The sequence below is a fragment of the Oncorhynchus masou genome, chromosome 16 (genome assembly GCF_036934945.1).
Source record: "Oncorhynchus masou masou isolate Uvic2021 chromosome 16, UVic_Omas_1.1, whole genome shotgun sequence".
NCBI lineage: Eukaryota > Metazoa > Chordata > Actinopteri > Salmoniformes > Salmonidae > Oncorhynchus > Oncorhynchus masou.
The window spans coordinates 19885109-19907302 of NC_088227.1; the positions used below are offsets into that span (position 1 = coordinate 19885109).

The window sequence follows — 22194 nt, forward strand, 5'->3', positions numbered from 1 at the left end:
GGTTAAAGAAGGATTTTTAATCCTTGAGACATGGATTGTGTGTGTGCCATTCAGAGAGTGAATGGGCAAGACAAAAAATTTAGAGCTGAAATACACTACATTACCAAAAGTATGTGGACACCTGCTCGTCAAACATCTCATTCCAAAATCATGGACATTAATATGAAGTTGGTCCCCCCCCCTACGCTGCTATAACAGCCTCTTTTGAGAAGGATTCCACTAGACGTTGGAACATTGCTGTGGGAACACTCTTCACTTTAGCCACAAGAGTATTAGTGAGGTCGGGCACTGATGTTGGGCGATTAGACCTGGCTCGCAGTCGGTGTTCCAATTCATTCCAAAGGTGTTCGATGGGGTTGAACACCTTTGGACCAGTCAAGTTCTCCCACACAGATCTCGACAAACCATTTCTGTATGGACTTCGCTTCGTGCACGGGGGCATTGTCACGCTGAAACAGGAAAGGGCCTTCCCCAAATTGTTGCCACAAAGTTGGAAGCACAGAATCGTTTAGAATGTCATTGTTTGTTGTAGCGTTTCCCTTCACTGGAACTAAGTGCAGTATTGAAAAAAGTACCCAATTATCATACTTGAGCAACAATAAAGAGACATTAATAGAAAATGACTCAAGTAAAAGTGAAAGTCACACAGTAAAATCCTACATGAGTCAAAGTCTAAAAGTATTTGGTTTTAAATATACTTAAGTATCAAAAGTAAATGTAATTGCTAAAATATACTTAAGTATCAAAAGTAAATGTAATTGCTAAAATATACTTAAGTATCAAAAGTGAAAGTATAAATCAATTCAAATTCCTTATATTAAGCAAACCAAACGGACCCATGTTCTTATTTGTTTTATTTACAGATAGCCAAGGGATACGCTCCAACACTCAGACATCATTTACAAACGAAGCATGTGTTTGAGTTTGCCAGATCAGAGGCAACTCTAATAGCTACTATAAATTGGACAGTGCAGTTAGATTAACAAGAATTTCAGATATGTCTATGTCCTGGGAAATGTTCTTGTTACTTACAACCTCATGCTAATCACATTAGCCTAAGTTAGCTCAACCATCACATGGGGAGCCACCGATCCTGAAAAAGTTTTAAATAAAGTTGAAATATTAAAAAATAAAAATAAAGTACCTTTGAACGGGGTATGGTAGTAGGTGCCAGGTGCACCGGTTTGTGTCAAGAACTGTAACGCTTCTGGGTTTTTCACACTCAACAGTTTCCTGTGTGTATCGAGAATGGTGCATCAGCCAACTAGACACAACTGTGGGAAGCATTGGAGTCAACATGGGCCAGTATCCCTGTGGAACATTTTCGACAACAATCTACTGGCATTTAAACAAGATGTAAAAGACTGATGACTGGACATACTTAATCAGGCGTGGACAATCTTGGGGGGAGGGGGGGGGGGGCGTAGTGCAGTTAATGTGTGTGTTTGTAATGCAGTGTGAGTTGGCTAGGTGTCTGTAGCCAACTCCATTGTTGTCATTGTCAAGCTAAACCGTTGGCATCACCGTGAGTGACAAGGAGTTGGCAGGATGGCACAAACAGACTGGGAGTCAGGCTAAGGTCTGCAGCGGCAAGGAATGTGTGTGAGAGTGTGTGTGTGTGTGGGAGAGCATGTTGTGGCTAGAACAGAACAGTGGAAGATATCTCTCCTCCTCTTTGTTGCCATAACTTCTTGCCCCTCAGGGGAAATATTTCGGACCAGATTAATAATTTCTACTCACCGTCAGTCACATCACTGATTTATTTGACTAACCTCTTACGTTAGAGCAGTGACTCCCAACTCCAGTCCTCCAGTACTCACAACAGCCCAACTCCAGTCCTCCAGTACTCACAACAGCCCAACTCCACAATGGACACAACCACAAAGCAAGGTGGCTAGCTTGTAGGACTAGGCCTGTACCTTGATTACTGAAGGAGCAGGGAAGGATGGAAAGGTGCCAGCACTGTCACACTCAACTTAGTAGAGCAAATTAATCAGCCTGGTCTCATAGACTAGACGTAACATAGTAAACATTGTTGAGGAAATCTCGTATCAAGGACCAGGCAGAGCTCATTATCCAGTTAATAAGAGTTTGTTCAATCAATTGCAAGGGAGATCACACTCTGGATAAATCGGAAAGGAAACTCAAAGTTCGAGTCGTACACAGTCATTATATACTTCTTACACAAAGAGCTGCTTGCTTCTCCTAAATGGGTGGCAAGCTTACATGAGAGATAATGGATACTTGGCTCCACTTCCTTAAAGAATTGTACATCAGTTCTCACAGACTATATGTCTAAGAGAGGGGACTGATGAGTTCCTAAAAGCATATTTCGCTGCAAGAAGATTTCAACCTTGAGCTAGGCCTCTGGTGCTCGAAGAGATAAGGAGCCTGCACCAAATAACTCCTTTGTGCGCCGTGAGAAGAGGAACACCAGATAGCCATGGAAAATTACCAGTTGAATAGCACTAGACAACTCAACAGTGGCTATTTTAGCATGTAAATCTTGGTGGGGCAAACTCAAAAAATATGTTTTAGATGCATGCCAGCAAAGCCACTACACTGCACAACACTAAATCAAATCAAATCAAATCAAATTTTATTTGTCACATACACATGGTTAGCAGATGTTAATGCGAGTGTAGCGAAATGCTTGTGCTTCTAGTTCCGACAATGCAGTAATAACCAACAAGTAATCTAACTAACAATTCCTAAACTACTGTCTTATACACAGTGTAAGGGGGTAAAGAATATGTACATAAGGATATATGAATGAGTGATGGTACAGAGCAGCATAGGCAAGATACAGTAGATGGTATCGAGTACAGTATATACATATGAGATGAGTATGTAAACAAAGTGGCATAGTTAAAGTGGCTAGTGATACATGTATTACATAAGGATGCAGTCGATGATATAGAGTACAGTATATACGTATGCATATGAGATGAATAATGTAGGGAAAGTAACATTATATAAGGTAGCATTGTTTAAAGTGGCTAGTGATATATTTACATTTCCCATCAATTCCCATTATTAAAGTGGCTGGAGTTGAGTCAGTGTCAGTGTGTTGGCAGCAGCCACTCAATGTTAGTGGTGGCTGTTTAACAGTCTGATGGCCTTGAGATAGAAGCTGTTTTTCAGTCTCTCAGTCCCAGCTTTGATGCACCTGTACTGACCTCGCCTTCTGGATGATAGCGGGGTGAACAGGCAGTGGCTCGGGTGTTTGATGTCCTTGATGATCTTTATGGCCTTCCTGTAACATCGGGTGGTGTAGGTGTCCTGGAGGGCAGGTAGTTTGCCCCCGGTGATGCGTTGTGCAGACCTCACTACCCTCTGGAGAGCCTTACGGTTGAGGGCAGAGCAGTTGCCGTACCAGGTGGTGATACAGCCCGCCAAGATGCTCTCGATTGTGCATCTGTAGAAGTTTGTGAGTGCTTTTGGTGACAAGCCGAATTTCTTCAGCCTCCTGAGGTTGAAGAGGCGCTGCTGCGCCTTCACGATGCTGTCTGTGTGAGTGGACCAATTCAGTTTGTCTGTGATGTGTATGCCGAGGAACTTAAAACTTGCTACTCTCTCCACTACTGTTCCATCGATGTGGATAGGGGGTGTTCCCTCTGCTGTTTCCTGAAGTCCACAATCATCTCCTTAGTTTTGTTGACGTTGAGTGTGAGGTTATTTTCCTGACACCACACTCCGAGGGCCCTCACCTCCTCCCTGTAGGCCGTCTCGTCGTTGTTGGTAATCAAGCCTACCACTGTTGTGTCGTCCGCAAACTTGATGATTGAGTTGGAGGCGTGCGTGGCCACGCAGTCGTGGGTGAACAGGGAGTACAGGAGAGGGCTCAGAACGCACCCTTGTGGGGCCCCAGTGTTGAGGATCAGCGGGGAGGAGATGTTGTTACCTACCCTCACCACCTGGGGGCGGCCCGTTAGGAAGTCCAGTACCCAGTTGCACAGGGCGGGGTCGAGACCCAGGGTCTCGAGCTTGATGACGAGCTTGGAGGGTACTATGGTGTTGAATGCCGAGCTGTAGTCGATGAACAGCATTCTCACATAGGTATTCCTCTTGTCCAGATGGGTTAGGGCAGTGTGCAGTGTGGTTGAGATTGCATCGTCTGTGGACCTATTTGAGCGGTAAGCAAATTGGAGTGGGTCTAGGGTGTCAGGTAGGGTGGAGGTGATATGGTCCTTGACTAGTCTCTCAAAGCACTTCATGATGACGGAAGTGAGTGCTACGGGGCGGTAGTCGTTTAGCTCAGTTACCTTAGCTTTCTTGGGAACAGGAACGATGGTGGCCCTCTTGAAGCATGTGGGAACAGCAGACTGGTATAGGGATTGATTGAATATGTCCGTAAACACACCAGCCAGCTGGTCTGCGCATGCTCTGAGGGCGCGGCTGGGGATGCCTGCAGCCTTGCGAGGGTTAACACGTTTAAATGTTTTACTCACCTTGGCTGCAGTGAAAGAGAGACCGCATTTTTCCGTTGCAGGCAGTGTCAGTGGCACTGTATTGTCCTCAAAGCGGGCAAAAAAGTTATTTAGTCTGCCTGGGAGCAATACATCCTGGTCCGTGACTGGGCTGTATTTCTTCCTGTAGTCCGTGATTGACTGTAGACCCTGCCACATGCCTCTTGTGTCTGAGCCGTTGAATTGGGATTCTACTTTGTCTCTGTACTGACGCTTAGCTTGTTTGATAGCCTTACGGAGGGAATAGCTGCATTGTTTGTATTCAGTCATGTTACCAGACACACTAAACAATACATTCATTGGACTATAAAGGTAAAAAATGGTGCCCACAAACTGTTCGAGCCTACATAAAGCTGCCCCAACAGCAGTCCCAACACCTTACCACTGTTATACCTGGTTGGTGAGAGGAACTTTAGACCTCTGTCAGAGTGACCGTCAGGTTCTTGGTCACCTCCCTGACCAAGGCCCTTCTCCCCCAATTGCTCAGTTTGGCCTTTCGGCCAGCTCTTGGAAGAGCCTTGGTGGTTCCAAATTCTTAATTTAATTAAAGAATTATGGAGGCCGCAAGGCACTACAGAGGGTAGTGCGTACGGCCCAGTACATCACTGGGGCCAAGATTCCTGCCATCCAGGACCTCTATACAAGGCATGTCAGAGGAAGGCCCTAAAAATTGTCAAGGACTACAGCCACCCTAGTCATAGACTGTTCCCTCTGTTACAGCACAGCAAGCGGCGCCGGAGCGCCAAGTCTAGATCCAAATGGCTTCTTAACAGCTTCTACCCCTAAGCCATAAGACTCTTGAACAGCTAATTAAATGGCTACCCAGACTATTTGCATTGTCCAACCACCCCCGTCTTTTACACTGCAGCTACTCTCTATTTATTCTCTATGCAGTGTCACTTTAACTCTACCTTCATGTACAGTTGAAATCTGAAGTCTACTTACACCTTAGCCAAATACATTTAAACTCAGTTTTTCACAATTCCTGACATGTAATCCGAGTAACAATTCCCTGTCTTAGGTCAGTTAGGATCACCACTTTATTTTAAGAATGTGAAAGGACAGAATAATAGTGTAGAGAATTATTTTTTTCAGCTTTATTTATTTCATCACATTCCCAGTGGGTCAGAAGTTTACATACACTCAATTAGTTTTTGGTAGCATTGCCTTTAAATTGTTTAACTTGGGTCAAATGTTTTGGGTAGCCTCCCACAAGCTTCCCATAATAAGTTGGGTGAACTTTGGCCCATTCCTCCTGACAGAGCTGGTGTAACTGAGTCAGGTTTGTAGGCCTCCTTGCTCGAATAGCCTTTTTCAGTTCTGCCCACACATTTTCTATAGGGTTGAGGTCAGGGCTTTGATGGCCACTCCAATACCTTGACTTTGTTGTCCATTTTGCCACAACTTTGAAGGAAGTATGCTTGGGGTCATTGTCCATTTGGAAGACTCATTTGCGACCAAGCTTTCACCTCTTGACTGATGTCTTGATGTTGCATCAATTTATCCATATAATTTTCCACCCTCATGATGCCATCTATTTTGTAAAGTGCACCAGTCCCTCCTGCAGCAAAGCACCCCCACAACATGATGCTGCCACCCCCTTGCTTCACGGTTGGGATGGTGTTCTTCGGCTTGCAAGCCTCTCCTTTTTCCTCCAAACATAACGATGGTCATTATGGCCAAACAGTTCTATTTGTGTTTCATCAGAACAGAGAACATTTCTCCAAAAAGGACAAACTTTGTCCCCATGTGCAGTTGCAAACCGTAGTCTGGCTTTTTTATGGCGGTTTTGGAGCAGTGGCTTCTTCCTTGCTGAGCGGTCTTTCAGGTTACTTCAAATATCGGACTTGTTTTATTTACTGTGGATATACAGTGCCTTGCGAAAGTATTCGGCCCCCTTGAACTTTGCGACCTTTTGCCACATTTCAGGCTTCAAACATAAATATATAAAACTGTATTTTTTTGTGAAGAATCAACAACAAGTGGGACACAATCATGAAGTGGAACGACATTTATTGGATATTTCAAACTTTTTTAACAAATCAAAAACTGAAAATTGGGCGTGCAAAATTATTCAGCCCCCTTAAGTTAATACTTTGTAGCGCCACCTTTTGCTGTGATTACAGCTGTAAGTCGCTTGGGGTATGTCTCTATCAGTTTTGCACATCGAGAGACTGAATTTTTTTCCCCATTACTCCTTGCAAAACAGCTCGAGCTCAGTGAGGTTGGATGGAGAGCATTTGTGAACAGCAGTTTTCAGTTCTTTCCACAGATTCTCGATTGGATTCAGGTCTGGACTTTGACTTGGCCATTCTAACACCTGGATATGTTTATTTTTGAACCATTCCATTGTAGATTTTGCTTTATGTTTTGGATCATTGTCTTGTTGGAAGACAAATCTCCGTCCCAGTCTCAGGTTTTCAGGTTTTCTTCCAGAATGGTCCTGTATTTGGCTCCATCCATCTTCCCATCAATTTTAACCATCTTCCCTGTCCCTGCTGAAGAAAAGCAGGCCCAAACCATGATGCTGCCACCACCATGTTTGACAGTGGGGATGATGTGTTCAGGGTGATGAGCTGTGTTGCTTTTACGCCAAACACAACGTTTCGCATTGTTGCCAAAAAGTTCAATTTTGGTTTCATCTGACCAGAGCACCTTCTTCCACATGTTTGGTGTGTCTCCCAGGTGGCTTGTGGCAAAATTTAAACGACACTTTTTATGGATATCTTTAAGAAATGGCTTTCTTCTTGCCACTCTTCCATAAAGGCCAGATTTGTGCAATATACGACTGATTGTTGTCCTATGGACAACTGATCAGTCTTCTCCTTGTATGAGCTGAAAGTTTAGAGGGACGGCCAGGTCTTGGTAGATTTGCAGTGGTCTGATACTCCTTCCATTTCAATATTATCGCTTGCACAGTGCTCCTTGGGATGTTTAAAGCTTGGGAAATCTTTTTGTATCCGAATCCGGCTTTAAACTTCTTCACAACAGTATCTCGGACCTGCCTGGTGTGTTCCTTGTTCTTCATGATGCTCTCTGCGCTTTTAACGGACCTCTGAGACTATCACAGTGCAGGTGCATTTATACGGAGACTTGATTACACACAGGTGGATTGTATTTATCATCATTAGTCATTTAGGTCAACATTGGATCATTCAGAGATCCTCACTGAACATCTGGAGAGAGTTTGCTCCACTGAAAGTAAAGGGGCTGAATAATTTTGCACGCCCAATTTTTCAGTTTTTGATTTGTTAAAAAAGTTTGAAATATCCAATAAATGTCGTTCCACTTCCTGATTGTGTCCCACTTGTTGTTGATTCTTTACAAATAAATACAGTTTTATATCTTTATGTTTGAAGCCTGAAATGTGGCAAAAGCTCGCAAAGTTCAAGGGGGCCGAATACTTTCGCAAGGCACTGTAGATACTTTTGTACCTGTTTCCTCCAGCATTTTCACAAGGTCCTTTGCTGTTGTTCTGGGATTGATTTGCACTTTTCGCACCAAAGTACAATCATCTCTAGCAGACAGAACGTGTCTCCTTTCTGAGCGGTATGACGGCTGCAGGGTCCCATGGTGTTTATACTTGCGTACTATTGTTTGTACAGATGAACGTGGTACCTTCAGGCGTTTGGAAATTGCTCCCAAGAATGAACCAGACTTGTGGAGGTCTACACATTTTTTTTCTGAGATCTTAGCTGATTTCTTGATCTTCCCATGATGTCAAGCAAAGAGGCACTGAGTTTGAAGGTAGGCCTTGGCATACATCCACAGGTACACCTCCAATTGACTCAAATGATGTCAGTTAGCCTATCAGACACTTCTAAAGCCATGAAATCGTTTTCTGGATTTTTTGTTGTTGTTTAAAGGCACAGTCAGTTTAGTGTATGTAAACGTCTCACCCACTGGAATTGTGATACAGTGAATTTTAAGTGAAATAAATAAATAAACATAGAAATAATAAATTGTTGTCACTGACAAAGTAGATGTCCTAACTGACATGCCAAAACTATCGTTTGTTAACAAGAAATTTGTGGAGTGGTTGAAAAACGAGTTTTAATGACTCCAACCTAAGTGTATGTAAACTTCCGACTTCAACTGAATCTATTTTTTAAATTAACACCTTTTTCTTTTTTTAACTGCATTGTTGGTTAAGGGCTTGTAAGTAAGCATTTCACTGTAAAGTCTACACCTGTTGTGTTCGGTGCATGTGACAAATAACATTTTATTTTATTTGATACAATTTTATTTTATTTTATCATTTGTGTCTGTGTTGGTGGGAAAGATGACAGAAAGCAATTCGCTGGTCCTCTATCTTCCTTTATTCTTTTTCAAGGATAGCACATTGGAAAATTGATATCTGATGTGAAATACAACTGACACTCCTCTTACAGCTGTGTAATTACCTTAGATTCATGTATAAATTGGAACCGTTTTATTGCAAAAAGTGAAAGCATATTTATTTAATTCTTCTATAAGAAGTGTATATGCCCCAGGCTACACCAATAACACTGCAGATCAAGATAATCTTCCCCTGGAGAAAGATAAGAAAATCATGTATTAGAAAGATGTCAAATAAATTGAGTTTTATATCTGCACTACTTATCAAGGCTTACATCTGTATATTAGTTTTACTTTCAGTACAAACATTTTTAGGAATCATTAACATACAGAACACATTTCTCAAAGTTAGTTATATGAAAATGGGTCAATACAGTATAATATGTTTTTTAGAAATGTGTCATTTAAAAAGTATTGGCATACCAGGCTGGCCCACTGATTTGTGTTCTGTAGAAAACAAACAAACACAAAAAGGACATGTTTTCACATTACATCGTCAACTCCTATTTGTTTTCCTTCTTCATTTAGCTTGGTCTACATAATAGAACCTATGGAAGAGTCCCAAAAGTCTGAACCCCACCCACACAGATTTTCCATCCTCCACAATGAAGGTATTGATTTTTACTTTTATATTATTGAACCCTTATTTTAGAAGGTAAGTTGATACATTGATTCTTTACCTCAGGACCTTTGTCAAGACTCTTTAGAATATTTTCAATTGCTTCTTCATATCGAGGACACTCCAGTAGTCCCTGGTTCTCATGGAAGAGACAGTCCACTGTGAGTATTACATCACCTCTGATCACTAGTCTGCTACTGTCAGGTACAGTGTAGTCTGGATTGAAGGTATGATGCAGCACTACCAGGATGACAGGTTTACCAGCTGTCAAGAGAGAGGGTATAACAGTAACAATAATCACGTAAACATACCTGATTAATGAATCATTAACATTTTGACAATGTTCTTCATGGATATTGATTACCTGGAATCTGCTGCAGTGCTGCTTCAATATCAGTCCCAGCACGAGAAACAATGGAACAGAAAGCCAGGATGACATCACTCTCCTCTAGTGACGTCACTTCGGTTAAGTGTCTTTTGGAAGCGAGACGATTAATTAATTTCTCATGAGACCCCAGAGTATTCCCAGTCACAACCGTGAAGAATTTGCCCATCGTCGACCCTATAGAGATACAGGAAATGTCTGAGGTAAACTAGAGAGGATTGTCAGATCTTTAAGCCCTGCTCACTCTGATCAATACACAAGTATTCACTTCAGTGGATGAACCCTCAGCCTATTCCATGATAACCACTTTTAACATGGTTTCATGGATATTGATTACCTTGAAGGGAACACACTGCTTGACAGTAGATGACTGTTTCAAAAGGCCCTATGACACCTATTTATTGTGCAACATATTATATTAATGTTACATTTATAACAGTACTTACTTGTTGGATAGTCCTGCTGCAACAGAAAGAAAAGTTTAGTTTCCGTTTTATAAAATAATAGAAAATACCCTGTGTTAATAATTGGTGGGAAAATATTCATTTCAAAAGTCCAACATAATTGTCATAAGCAGACTGTTATGTGTCATTCAATGTGATTTCTAATGTCGATATGTTATGAGATAACTCTATTAGTTATCAAATATCAACAGAATGCCTAGAAGAAAATGGACTTTATGCCAACCTGTTTAGGTTGCTTTGCAATCACAGAGTTCTTGAGACCTGGAGGACGTTCGTCAGCATTGTTAACAGCATCTAAAAAACAATAGAAAAAAAACAGCAGTGAGTGAGCACTGAAGGACAATGACAAGGAAACGCAGAATTTGGAGTAGAGGACCTTTTGCATTTCAGGTAAAATAACAACTTAATGTTTATATCCCAGTTCAAATTAGCTAGCAACAGCAAGCTAGCTAAATAGGACAAATTAGCTAGCAAGTGAAAGCTAGCTAGTTAAATTGCCAAAAAGGTTTAATGCTTTTCGACCTGTCCCCAAATTAATGGTTCAGAGTTTGTTTTGATATTTAAACCTGCGTGTCGTGATCACATTTGGTGTGTGGGGGGGGGGATAAAAAACATTTATACTCGATGGCGCACGATGGCAAATGTGCGCAGCTGGTTTGGGTTCCGTAACACGGTACTTGCTGTTGCTAGCTTGCTGTTGCTAGCTAATTTGTCCTGGGATATAAACATTGAGTTGTTATTTCACCTGAAATGCACAAGGTCCTCTACTCCGACAATTAATCCACACATAAAACGGTCAACTGAATCGTTTCTAGTCATCTCTCCTCCTATGCTTTTTCTTCTCTTGACTTTATATTGCGATTGGCAACTTTCATAAATTAGGTGCATTAACGTCACAGACCTTGTTCGTATTTCAGTCACTCACGTAGGTATAACCAATGAGGAGATGGTACGTGGATACCTGCTTCTATAAACCAATGAGGAGATTGGAGAGGCAGGACTTGCAGCGCGATCTGTGTCAGAAATAGAACTGACTTCTATTTTAGCTCTTGGCGACGCAGGCGCACGTTGGCGCGCGCGAGCAGTGTGGGTGCAATAATTGAATAACATAGATTTCAAAATGTATTTTACAACGCTCGCGCATGCGACGCGAGCTGTGTAGTCAGGAATAAGAGAGAGAGGTCGGAAGATGGTGAGCTTGAGTCGATTAAAAAAATGTCAGAAAAAAGGGAGATGGTTTGTTAAAGAAGAATGGTAGAAAGTGTAAGCAGAGTGAGCTGAAGACAGGAGGAAAAATGGAAGTGAGAGCAACCTATCAGAGGTGGTAGGTGTGGTGAAGTTCTCGGTGTCCACGGCTTGTATCGAGGGTCCGGATAAAGATGACTCTGACAGTAGGAGTGAAGTTTTGGGAAAAAGTGGACCATTGCATTTTGGCTGATCCATTTGTGGTTTCAGGGTGGGTTAAAACAGAGTTGGTTACTGTGGAATTGGTTAGGGTAACCAGAGGTGGTCTTGTGATAATTGTTTGTGTTTCTGCTGGTCAGAGGGAGCAGGCACTCTGCATTAAACTAATGGGGCAAGAAATGTGAAATGTTTTGCTCTCAAGAAAAGGGTGCCATTGAAAGGAGTGATTACTGGGGTAGGAGTAAATGTAAAAGTTGACCAACTGAAGGGGAAGATTCCTGGTGTTAGTGATGCTCGTCGTTCGGTGCGACGCAGACTGTAACGGTTGTCGTCTTCCTCTTCTGAGGAGGAGTAGGAAATATCGGACCAATATGCAGCGGGGTAAGTGTTCGTCATATTTATTATACTGAACACGGGAAACAAACGAACAAGTGAATAAAGAAAACTGAAACAGTCCCGAATGGTGAAAAACACTGAAACGGAAAATAACCTCCCACAAACAAGAGTGGGAAAACAGGCTACCTAAGTATGGTTCTCAATCAGAGACAACGATTGACAGCTGCCTCTGATTAGGAACCATACCAGGCCAAACATGTAGAAATATAAACACAAGAACAAAACAGAATGCCCACCCCAACTCACACCCTGACCAATCTAAAATAGAGACATACCAAAGGCACTAAGGTCAGGACGTGACACAGACAGGCAGGTGAGAGTGGTGAAACAAAAGAGTCATTTTTAGGGATGCACCGATATTGCAATTGACCGTTACCAATATCTGATATTTTCCTTGCCCAAAAAAACGATACCGATAACCGATTATTTACAATTTCTGCGGCCTTAAAAGCCTTCTAGTACAGTTAAATAATAGAAGCACACACACACACACACACACACACACACACACACACACACACACACACTGACCAAAAAGTTATTTTGTGATTTGTGGTGCGCCCAACAGGAGGTGATGCAGTTCACTGCGTGGCCCACCTCCCCTCAGGAGCTGGCTGGCTGATGGCATCGACTCCTCTCACGCCAGGGCAATTCCAGGGAACGTGCCCCCAGGTGCCACACTCAAAACACCTCCTTTGGTCTCCATCTACCTGGGGTCGTCGGCAGCGGATCGGCTCTCCCTCAGCAATCTCTCCACGGGTCTGCGGCCCTTTGGCCCTGCCGACTGTTGGTTCGGGATATACAGAGCTGAGGCTGTCCTTTCCGTCCACTCGGACGGGTCCCCGACTCGGCCAGGCTCCCCCTCAGTGTTCTGATGCATCTCCACTCCTCCCAGGAGGCCCTCCAAGGTCTGGGGCGAGCATAGACTCACTGCCCTCTTCATGTCATGGGGTAGCGCTCGTAAGAAGCGATCAAGGACCACTTTGTCTAAGATGGAGAGAGTGGATACATTGTTTAGGAGCCATGCTCTGGTGATGCGCAGTAGGTCGCTCATATGGGCTCGGGAAGAGACGTCGGCCACGAACCTCCAGTCGTGGAACAGTTGGGTCCGATGGGCTAGGCTACACCCGTACTGGCTGAGTATCTCCCGTTTGAGACCGTCGTAGTTAGCCACCTGTTCGTCGCTAAGGTCCCAATATCCCTTTTGGGCGTTCCCAGAGAGGAACGGGGCCGGCACACTTGCCCACTTCAGCCTTGGCCATCCTGTCTGTTTAAACGTGCAGAGGTATGCTTCAATGTCATCGTCTTCCGTTAGCTTAATTAAAAACAGGTTTGGATGTGATTCAGTAGGAACGGGGCCAGCACACTTGCCCACTTCAGCCTTGGCCATCCGTCCCGTAGGTGCTCCTCCTTGTAGCTTCCTGATTTCCTCAACGGGGCGGACATTTTGTAGCCGCTGTTCCTCCAGCATTCGTTCCTGAACCACCTGTTGTGCTCGTTGGTCCCGGATGAACTGAGCTATCAACTCGTCCATGCTGATGATGTGTAAACGTCAACCTTTATCTGACCATGTTATCTGACTTGCCCGCATTCTCCACCACTTGTGGCAGACCAGGGGGTTTGGTCAAGACGTTTACACAGATCAGACACCGACAGATTTGGATTAGTTCGGTTTCAAATGTGTTTATTTAAATAACAATCAAAAAGAAAAGGTCTCCTCCAGGATACTGTCTTCTGGGCTCCGGGGTCTTGCTGTATCCTGGGGGGAACAAAAACTGAGCTCCCTCCGTTATCTCTGGGGCTGAACACAACTATACGGGAGTAACCTCTCTTTCCCCCAGTCCCTTGCCCCATGTGCTGCCCTTCTGGCAGCTTTATGGGACTCGTCCAGCTGGTGAGCAATCAGCCCCTTGATTACTCACCTATCCACAATCGGCCACAATTAGTTCTGGACGGAGAAGCCGTCAAGACCTGTCACGTCCAGCAGAGGGAGCCATCGCCTCGTGATGTAGACTCTGTCTGTCACCATGCCTCGACAAGTCTCCCCCTGGTGGCTGACCTGCTGTCCGCCACAGTGTTAATTGTAGGGGTGCCCATGGCGCTGTGGATCAGAAATGTCCTGTGCGAAGGAGGCAGGTTGAGGTTTCCAGGGTTAGAGTAGTGCAGAAGTTGTCATATGCTGACGCAGTGAAGAAAGTAGAAGAAGTAGGAGTGTTCTTGAGAGGAGTGGTGTGAGTAGTAGATCTGTACCAGTACAGAGGGATAAGCCAACAAGTAATATATGTTTCAGTAAGATAGGATTTTTAGCATTTATATTAATGGTTATCAACTGTACTGCAGGGATGGAACATAAGTCGCAGGAAATTGAGGTTGTGGTGGCAGCAGCAGAGAAGTATTTGGGTGTGCGAGAATTGACATCAGAAGAGTTACAGGGTGTGTTAAGTGGTGATGTCCCATCCTTTCAGGTTGTTGGCATGAGGTAGGACTGAATAGATTTAAATAGTGGAGTAGGGTGGTATTTTTTTTATTAAAAAAAAGGTTTTGTAAGTGTAGTGCTAGATGGTAAGGTATTTGTTTACTTTTTTTCAAGCAAAGCATAAGGGAGCAGTACCCCAGTCTTGTAAGCCTTTTATACATAACAAGATGGCTGGTGTGGTGATATTGATGGTTTGACAGCACTGGTCATTTGTTTATATAGCCAGTTAGGATAACTAAAGTAGCAGGTTAGCAGCATGAATGTGGCAGGTTAAGATCATTAACGTTGCAGGTTAGGAGAACTAACGTGGCAGGTTAGGATAATTAATGTAGCAGGTCGGAGAATGAGGTTAAGGTTAGGAAAAGGGTTAGGGTTAAGGCTACTACAAGCTCCACTCTGTTGATCTATGTGCACATGCATGTGGGTGGAGTGGGATTCTTGGAGTAGTGGACACCTTTTGCAGACATGGGGCAGCAGCGTAGCCTAGTGGTTAGAGTGGTGGACTAGTAACCGAAAGGTTGCAAGTTCACATCCCTGAGCTGACAAAGTCAAAATCTGTTGATCTCCACCTGAACAAGGCAGTTAACCAACTGTTCCTAGGCTGTCATTGAAAATAAAATAAATGTGTTCATAACTGACTTGCCTAGTAAAATAAATAAAAATGTGATATGCTCACTGGTCCCATTCACATGGGGAGATAGTAAAATTTTGTATTCTTCTTTTAATTTTATGAAAATAAGGAAGAATCACCTTCCTTTGCTAGTAACTAGCTGGTAACCTGGCTAAAAACATAGCAAGCTAGCTAGCCTTTTTAGCTTCCCACGTCTTAATCAGATTTAGCCAGTGCAACGATAAAACATCACAGTTTGATATGCTGCAAGTGTATTCATTTCCATATCAGCTAAAAATAGGACGTTATGTTTTGGTCACAAAGAAAAAAATCACATAGCTAGCTAGTTGGCTACTGCAGGTTCTATCATTTTACAATAGCCTGTAATCACTAGTTATTACTTCTAAACAAAATACCTTTTTGGGTGGATTATTGGGTTTTCTTGTTTTCTTCTCATTTTGTGAGGTTCTGTGTTATGCGCTATTGCCCGTTACCATATCATATGTGATTGAATATTATTTGCTGTTGGCTTGTGTGGGTGTATGTGTTATGCAACATAGCTGACGTGAGACATTGTTAACAGTTTCAGGGCCATGGGCCTTTCTCGTGATGGAAAAATACAGAATAACATAAAAACAGGGAAGGTGCAATGAGTTGCGTGGGACACATACAGAACGTAGTGTAAGGAACAAACGGTCTTTTGTTAGAGCCAGGTGTGTGATAACTGTATTGAGTGTATGAGCGTATAGATATTCTACACAACTACAACGACTGACCGCTGTAGCGCCTAGGGGGCTGGGACCAGCTCGTACGCCAACAATCCACAATATGCTGAGTGAGTTTAAACCACGCCCAGTCTCTACTCTGACAGGCCGGCTCGGAAGCAGGAACTACTTCTGTCAGAGTATTAAAGAAGATACCGTTAGTGTGTTGGCTAGTTCTCTGTTCTACCCTGCGTGGTGTTACAGCGAACCCGTATATACGAAAATTGCATTTACCACTTATTGCTTAGCTAATAAAAAGTACATAGTATACAATCAGTGACTCAATGTCATATTTATCCTGATACCAGATTCGATTGACACAACCATTAACAATTTGTGGTGAAAGAAAAAGAAGTCTCTTATCTTGTCTTCCATTGCTAGCAAGTGATTAACACTGCAAGCTAGCTGGCTTTTAGCTTCCCACATCTCCATGTGGAATAATCAGTTTGATAATTAAATAATATGCCCTGACAAGTATTCTTATACTTGCCAGTGTAACCTACAACATTATCCTAATTAGATATGCTGTATTCTCTCACATATCAGCTAAATATAGAATGTCATAATTTACTTTACTTTTAACTAAAGAAATGCAGGTTACCTTCTCCCGTTCATCCAAAATCATTCCTTCAATTCGCAAGTGGCTGAAACTATCACAGAAGAAAGCATCCAAGTGAGTGAAACAGCGCCCCTCATTCTTACTATATTTAGCCCATGTATCTGATGCTGTCTGGTCAAAAAGAGTTAACAAAAGAGTATGACATGCCATAATATTTTTTGACCAGACAGCATCAGATACAAGCGCTACACATACATGTCCTCTGTTTCGATGACAATGGCAGATTTATCAACAGCACCTGTCTTTTAACTAAAAAAATGCGTATTGTAACCACCTAGAGCAGATATGGGCAACTTTGATGGCTGGGTGTGGGGGGGGTTGGGCCGTCACCAAAACATAAACAATTATTTGATGAAACATTGAATTTCAACTTACTGCTATTATCCCATAAACAATTATTTGATGAAACATTGAATTTCAACTTACTGCTATTATCCCATAGAAACTTATCAGTCAAAAATCTAGTTAAAAGTAGGTATGTTTAGAAGTGTCTGTTCTATATCTGAGCGATATAAGAAAGCTTTCAATGACGTATTATTTTATTTTTTTTTACAGTGGAATTACCCTGTGTCTGGGCTCGTCTCCATCGTGCCCTCTGCCTCGACGATGATGGCAGTATTATCAGCTGCACCTTTCTTTTAACTAAAGAAATGCGTTAATATATGTAACTTTTCAATCTTTCTTTTTTTGCTGCAGCTGACTTTCAATGAACGTCACGTTTGCAATCATATTGTGTGAAACAATGCACGGGGCTGCAGCACGGCTCTGGAAGGGATCCAGCTTTTGTCATTTTTTTGTCATTTTAGCTAACCATAACATTAACCCAATATTCCTAACATTCTACGTTAATTATCCTAACCTGCTACGAAAATTAAAATCTGACATTTATTTTAAAAATATGTATCTTAAATATGCCCAGCTCATGAGGCCCACTGATGATGTGAAGCCTGAGGCAAATGCCACTTCTGCCTAGCATGCTGATCACACCGCTCACATCGCGTTCGTTGCAAAATAAATGTACACAGACAAGTTCTTCAGTCCTTGCACCCACACTGAACGCGAGCGTCTGCGTGGCCAGGCGCTAAGATAGAAGAAGTAGGTTATATGTGTGACGCTCAACCCGCTGCAAGTCCGGCCTCTCCCATCTCCTCATTGGTTTTTAAGCTCATATACCCAGGAGCACCTCAGGTTTGGTCAACATGTAATGGTAAATCCGCCACCGCTGCCACGTTAATTCTCCTAACCTGCTACTTTAGTCATTATAACCTGCTATGTAAACAAACCACCCGTGCCAATAAACCATCAGTATCACCCCATTGGCCAACCATTTTTAAATAGGATATAAAATCCATCTGTAAATTCATGTGGAAGGCTATGTGCTGAAACAGAAAATAAATACTTTTATCAACTTCCACTATCCTCCAAATGTTTCTGGATTTCCTCATTGCATTAATAAGGTACGATTGTGAAGGTGTCACATGAATAGTCCTTTAGCTTACCTTGGGGTGCATCTGCATCTGCAGGTGGCAGACAGTTTACATTGGATTTTTTTGTCCTATTCTTTACCTTGTTGCTCATTTTCAATGTTAATTGACGCTGCAGAGCCTCACAAAGATCATCTGATCTTCAATGTAATACGAAAGCAGATGCGCGAGAACACAAGCAAGACGCTCAAATGACAGTTTGTCCGATACAGTGTGCATTACCGCAGAACATCAAGGTGCATACTGAACTTCTAAATGCTGTCAATGTCAATGAGCCCACCAAGATAGACAAAGCAATAACAATTTGAACATTGCATTCATGAAAAGAGATTCAATGAAATAACGAACCTGCTTCTGTACCGTGTCTGTCGAAGCATCTACTTTCACTCTTGAAATATTCTCTGAACTCACTGAATTCTTATAATAAGAAAGTGAAACTAAAAAGGTCAGTATATAACGTGGATTTATATTATACTAACCCAGCAGACTTCTATGAAATAGGATAAGTCCAAACTGCTTCTGATAAAACAGATTGTTTTATGTTCTGTATATATATTGTATATTGCTGTATAAAATCTGCTTAATTTAGTCATTGACTTTACAATGCTATTGCCTTACATTAAGAGCAATGGTGTTGTGAGGGTTGAGCCATGCAAGAATATAACTGATATGTCAACATTTCTCATTTTTTTAACCTAATTGATGTAATGATTCACAGGTGTCTGATGCCCACCATGTGCATTTGTAAACAGGTTGCTTTCAAATAGCTTATACTAGCTTTTTGATTGTCAATGCAAATATTTTAGAGTATTTATGCCAATCAACCCCCCCCCCGCCCTAATGTCTCAATGTCACAAAATATACATATCATATACATATCAAATTCCTTCTTTTCAGTTGATATAATATAACTTCAGTCGATGTCGTGCTCGATGAAATATGTCATTGTCAGGATAGTGTTTAGTATGTGTTCAACTGCAGTCCAAACTGTAGTGTAAACTATATGTATACAGTGGAGGCTCCTCAGAGAAGGAAGGGGAGGACTATCCTCCCTAGTGAATTTTTTTTTTTTTTTAAATGGTCAGACATTTAAGTTATCCTTTTTAGAAAACGAAAGTAAATATATTCCCCTCACCAAATAATTTATTTAAACACACTGTTTTGCAATGAAGGTCGACAGTAGCCTCAACAGCACTCTGCAGGGTAGCAGCATGGTGTAGCTGGAGGACAGCTAGCTTCCGTCCTCCTCTTGGTACATTGACTTCAATACAAAACCTAGGTGGCTTTTGGTTCTCACCCCCTTCAATAGACTTCCACAGTCATTATGACAACTTCCGGAGGACGTGCTCCAACCTACCAGAGCTCTTGCAACATGAACTAACATGTTGTCCACCCAATAAAAGGAGCAGAGACTGAATCTAGTACTGAAAGCATAAGCTAACATATGGTGAGTAGTTGACTCAAAGAGAGAGAAAGACAATAGTTGAACAGTTTTGAACAAATTAATTTCTTCAAAAATGAAGGAGAAGAGAGAGAGAGATTGTTTTTTTTCTTCATTTTCAGTTTCACTTAGCTAGCGAATTAGCCTACTCAAAACACCCGGCTCAAACAGAGGGATGCTATGTTAGCTCGCTGGCTATCCAACACAACACTGGAACTCTTCCAAGTCAAGGTAAGCTTTTGGTTTTATTCATTTATTTCCACCGGGGTCCGCTGGTGTATAACTGCTATACTGCTTAATGACTGTAACGTTACTGCATGATTGTAAGGGGTTTACTAACATGTTGGTTCTATTAGCTATGTTGACTAGGACGTGACTTTTGCTAATATTTTAACAACGATGTAGTATCACGTTTCACATAAGACCCAGATGCAGACAACATCAAAATAACAACAGTTTATTGATCCAACAGGGGCAGGCAAAAGACAGGTCAAGGGAAGGCAGGGGTCAGTAATCCAGATAGGTGGGGCAAAGGTGCAGGCAGGCAGAGGTCAGTAATCCAGATAGTTGGGGCAAAGGTACAGGACAGCAGGCAGTCTCAGGGTCAGGGCAGGCAGAAAAGGTCAAAACTGGGAAAACTAGAAAACAGGAACAATCGAGAGACAGGAACAGAGGGAAAACCACTGGTCGGCTTGACAAAACAAAAGGAACTGGCAACAGATAAACAGAGAACACAGGTATAAATACACAGGGGATAATGGGGAAGATGGACGACACCTGGAGGGGGGTGGAGACAATCACAAAGACAGGTAAATTAGATCAGGGTGTGACATGTAGACTGTGTGTAGCGCTTAGGATATGGTTTGGGTTGAACTTTTATTTTGCCTAGTCACATACTGCTGATGCATTGAAGTCCACAAATTAAGCGAAAAGGTGAGTGAACTGTTTACTCTGACTCTGACTCCGACTCTGTTGAAAAACACTTCTTAAACAGAAGCAAATGGAACGAAACAGGGATAAACATACCTGAATTTGTCCAATAAAAACTCTAGTTTACAACTGCTAGATGCAGGAAAAAGTGTGCACGGTGGTATTGAATATGTCACTGTCTGCCACCTCAACATTTTCTCTTGACCTGTGTGCAGCTACGTTGTAAACTTCCATTCAGGCTTGGTTGTAACAACATCATGACGGTTATATGGAAAATTTGAGGATAATGTTGTAGCCTAAACCTATCGACGTTACATTGAGCTGGGTGAATGGAATATGCTGTAATAGAAATAAGGCCATGCTCATTACAACAACAAAAAATCCTCCTCCCTCATCATAAACAGCGCTGACCGCAACTGGTGTATAATCCAGTGTCAGTCATCTTGATTCACAAGGCGAGTGATTATATCATTGTCAGTGGAACAGCAACATCAACAGGCACAGCAGCTGAGCAGCAGATTCTTCTGAAAAGAGGGTAACATATGTGAATGTTTGTATGGAAAACAATGAGAATGTGTCTCTTGTGTCAACAATAAGTATACACCAGTATTCAACTCTATCGCCATCATGTGGAATACAAGTGAAATGGCTTACCTTTGGTTATATGTTCAACCTCTTCAGAATCTTTTTGACTACTTTTCAATGCAATGACACTCCAGTAGTCCCTGGCTCTCATGAAAGAGACAGTCCACTGTGAGTATTACATCACCTCTGGTCACTAGTCTGCTACTGTCAGGTACAGTGTAGACTGGATCTAAGGTGTGATGCAGCACTACCAGGATGACAGGTTTACCAGCTGTCAAGAGAACGAGGGACAGATAAGAACAATAAATCATTCAGGAAAACAGATAATTACAATATATTAAGGTACAGAATTTGTGGTAAGGAGTGCAGTACATGTGGTTTGAAAGGAGTGTAGGTTGCAGTACATGTGGTTTGAAAGGAGTAAGTATCAGCTCTTTAAATCTAGGGCAAGCATTCATGTTGAATTCCTGGAATCTGCTGCAGTGCTACTTCAATATCAGTCCCAGCACGAGAGACGATGGAACAGAAAGCCAGAATAACATCATTCTCTTCATTCGTCACTTCAGTTAAACCTCTTCCTGTAATGAGACACCCTGTGAAGTCCTCATGAGACGTCCCAGTATTCCAAGTTGTTACCGTGAAAAATTTCAGAGTAGTACTTATACTGTATCATGTATTACATCTGATCACATTGTACACAAAACTATGATGTTAATGTCATCTGGTCTCTTTCCCAGAAACACAAGTGTTCTCTCACGTTGGACCTCTGGGCAACATCTTCTCCAGAATCTCTTCTTTGTGTTGTGAGTGTCGAGCACGTTATATATCAACCTCAAATATATGCCTCTGTTTTATGTAATAGGAACATTTGTTATTTACATAATATCCTGTATAACATAAACCATTTGGAAATATGGAGCAATCTAAAATGTTCACTTTCATGCAACTACAATAATAAGCAGTAGCCCACAGTAGAATAAGTTAAATGTAAGCCTACGTATTTCATTATATTTACCCTGACGCTTATTTTTCTTTTTGCTTAGATGGGGGTTGTTTTCAATTATGTTGCAGAGCAGGATGTCGAGTAGGCAATTATTTATCACCACGCCCTAATCTATGGATCACCCCTGGCCTGTCAATACCCTCCTTCATATCTCAACCGTTTGCAGCAGGACGTTTGAATCCAAGCAGAGATACCAACCAGTCAATT

The 22194-nt window shown here is 42.1% G+C and overlaps 1 protein-coding gene and 1 long non-coding RNA gene across 3 annotated transcripts; one reads left to right on the forward strand and one right to left on the reverse strand.

Annotated features, from left to right (window-relative positions):
* Nucleotides 1–8765: 8765 nt before the first annotated feature.
* LOC135557623 (uncharacterized) lies at nucleotides 8766–18369 on the reverse strand. 2 transcript variants are annotated; one of them, XM_064991073.1, is made up of 7 exons: nucleotides 18044–18369; nucleotides 10499–10569; nucleotides 10258–10270; nucleotides 9791–9988; nucleotides 9488–9690; nucleotides 9231–9254; nucleotides 8766–9000 (listed from the first exon to the last, which is right to left on the reverse strand). In XM_064991073.1, exons 1-7 carry the CDS (start codon nucleotides 18120–18122, stop codon nucleotides 8926–8928), a joined length of 663 nt encoding a protein of 220 aa, XP_064847145.1. In that variant the 5' UTR covers nucleotides 18123–18369; the 3' UTR covers nucleotides 8766–8925. The 2 variants fall into 2 exon arrangements, with proteins under 2 accessions (XP_064847145.1, XP_064847144.1); XM_064991072.1 differs by having other exon boundaries at nucleotides 10258–10273; nucleotides 18044–18367.
* Nucleotides 18370–19406: 1037 nt separating this feature from the next.
* On the forward strand, nucleotides 19407–21796 carry LOC135557202 (uncharacterized). Its single transcript, XR_010458193.1, has 3 exons — nucleotides 19407–19475; nucleotides 19592–19700; nucleotides 21722–21796. It is a non-coding gene; the product is annotated as an uncharacterized LOC135557202 (long non-coding RNA).
* Nucleotides 21797–22194: the final 398 nt, after the last annotated feature.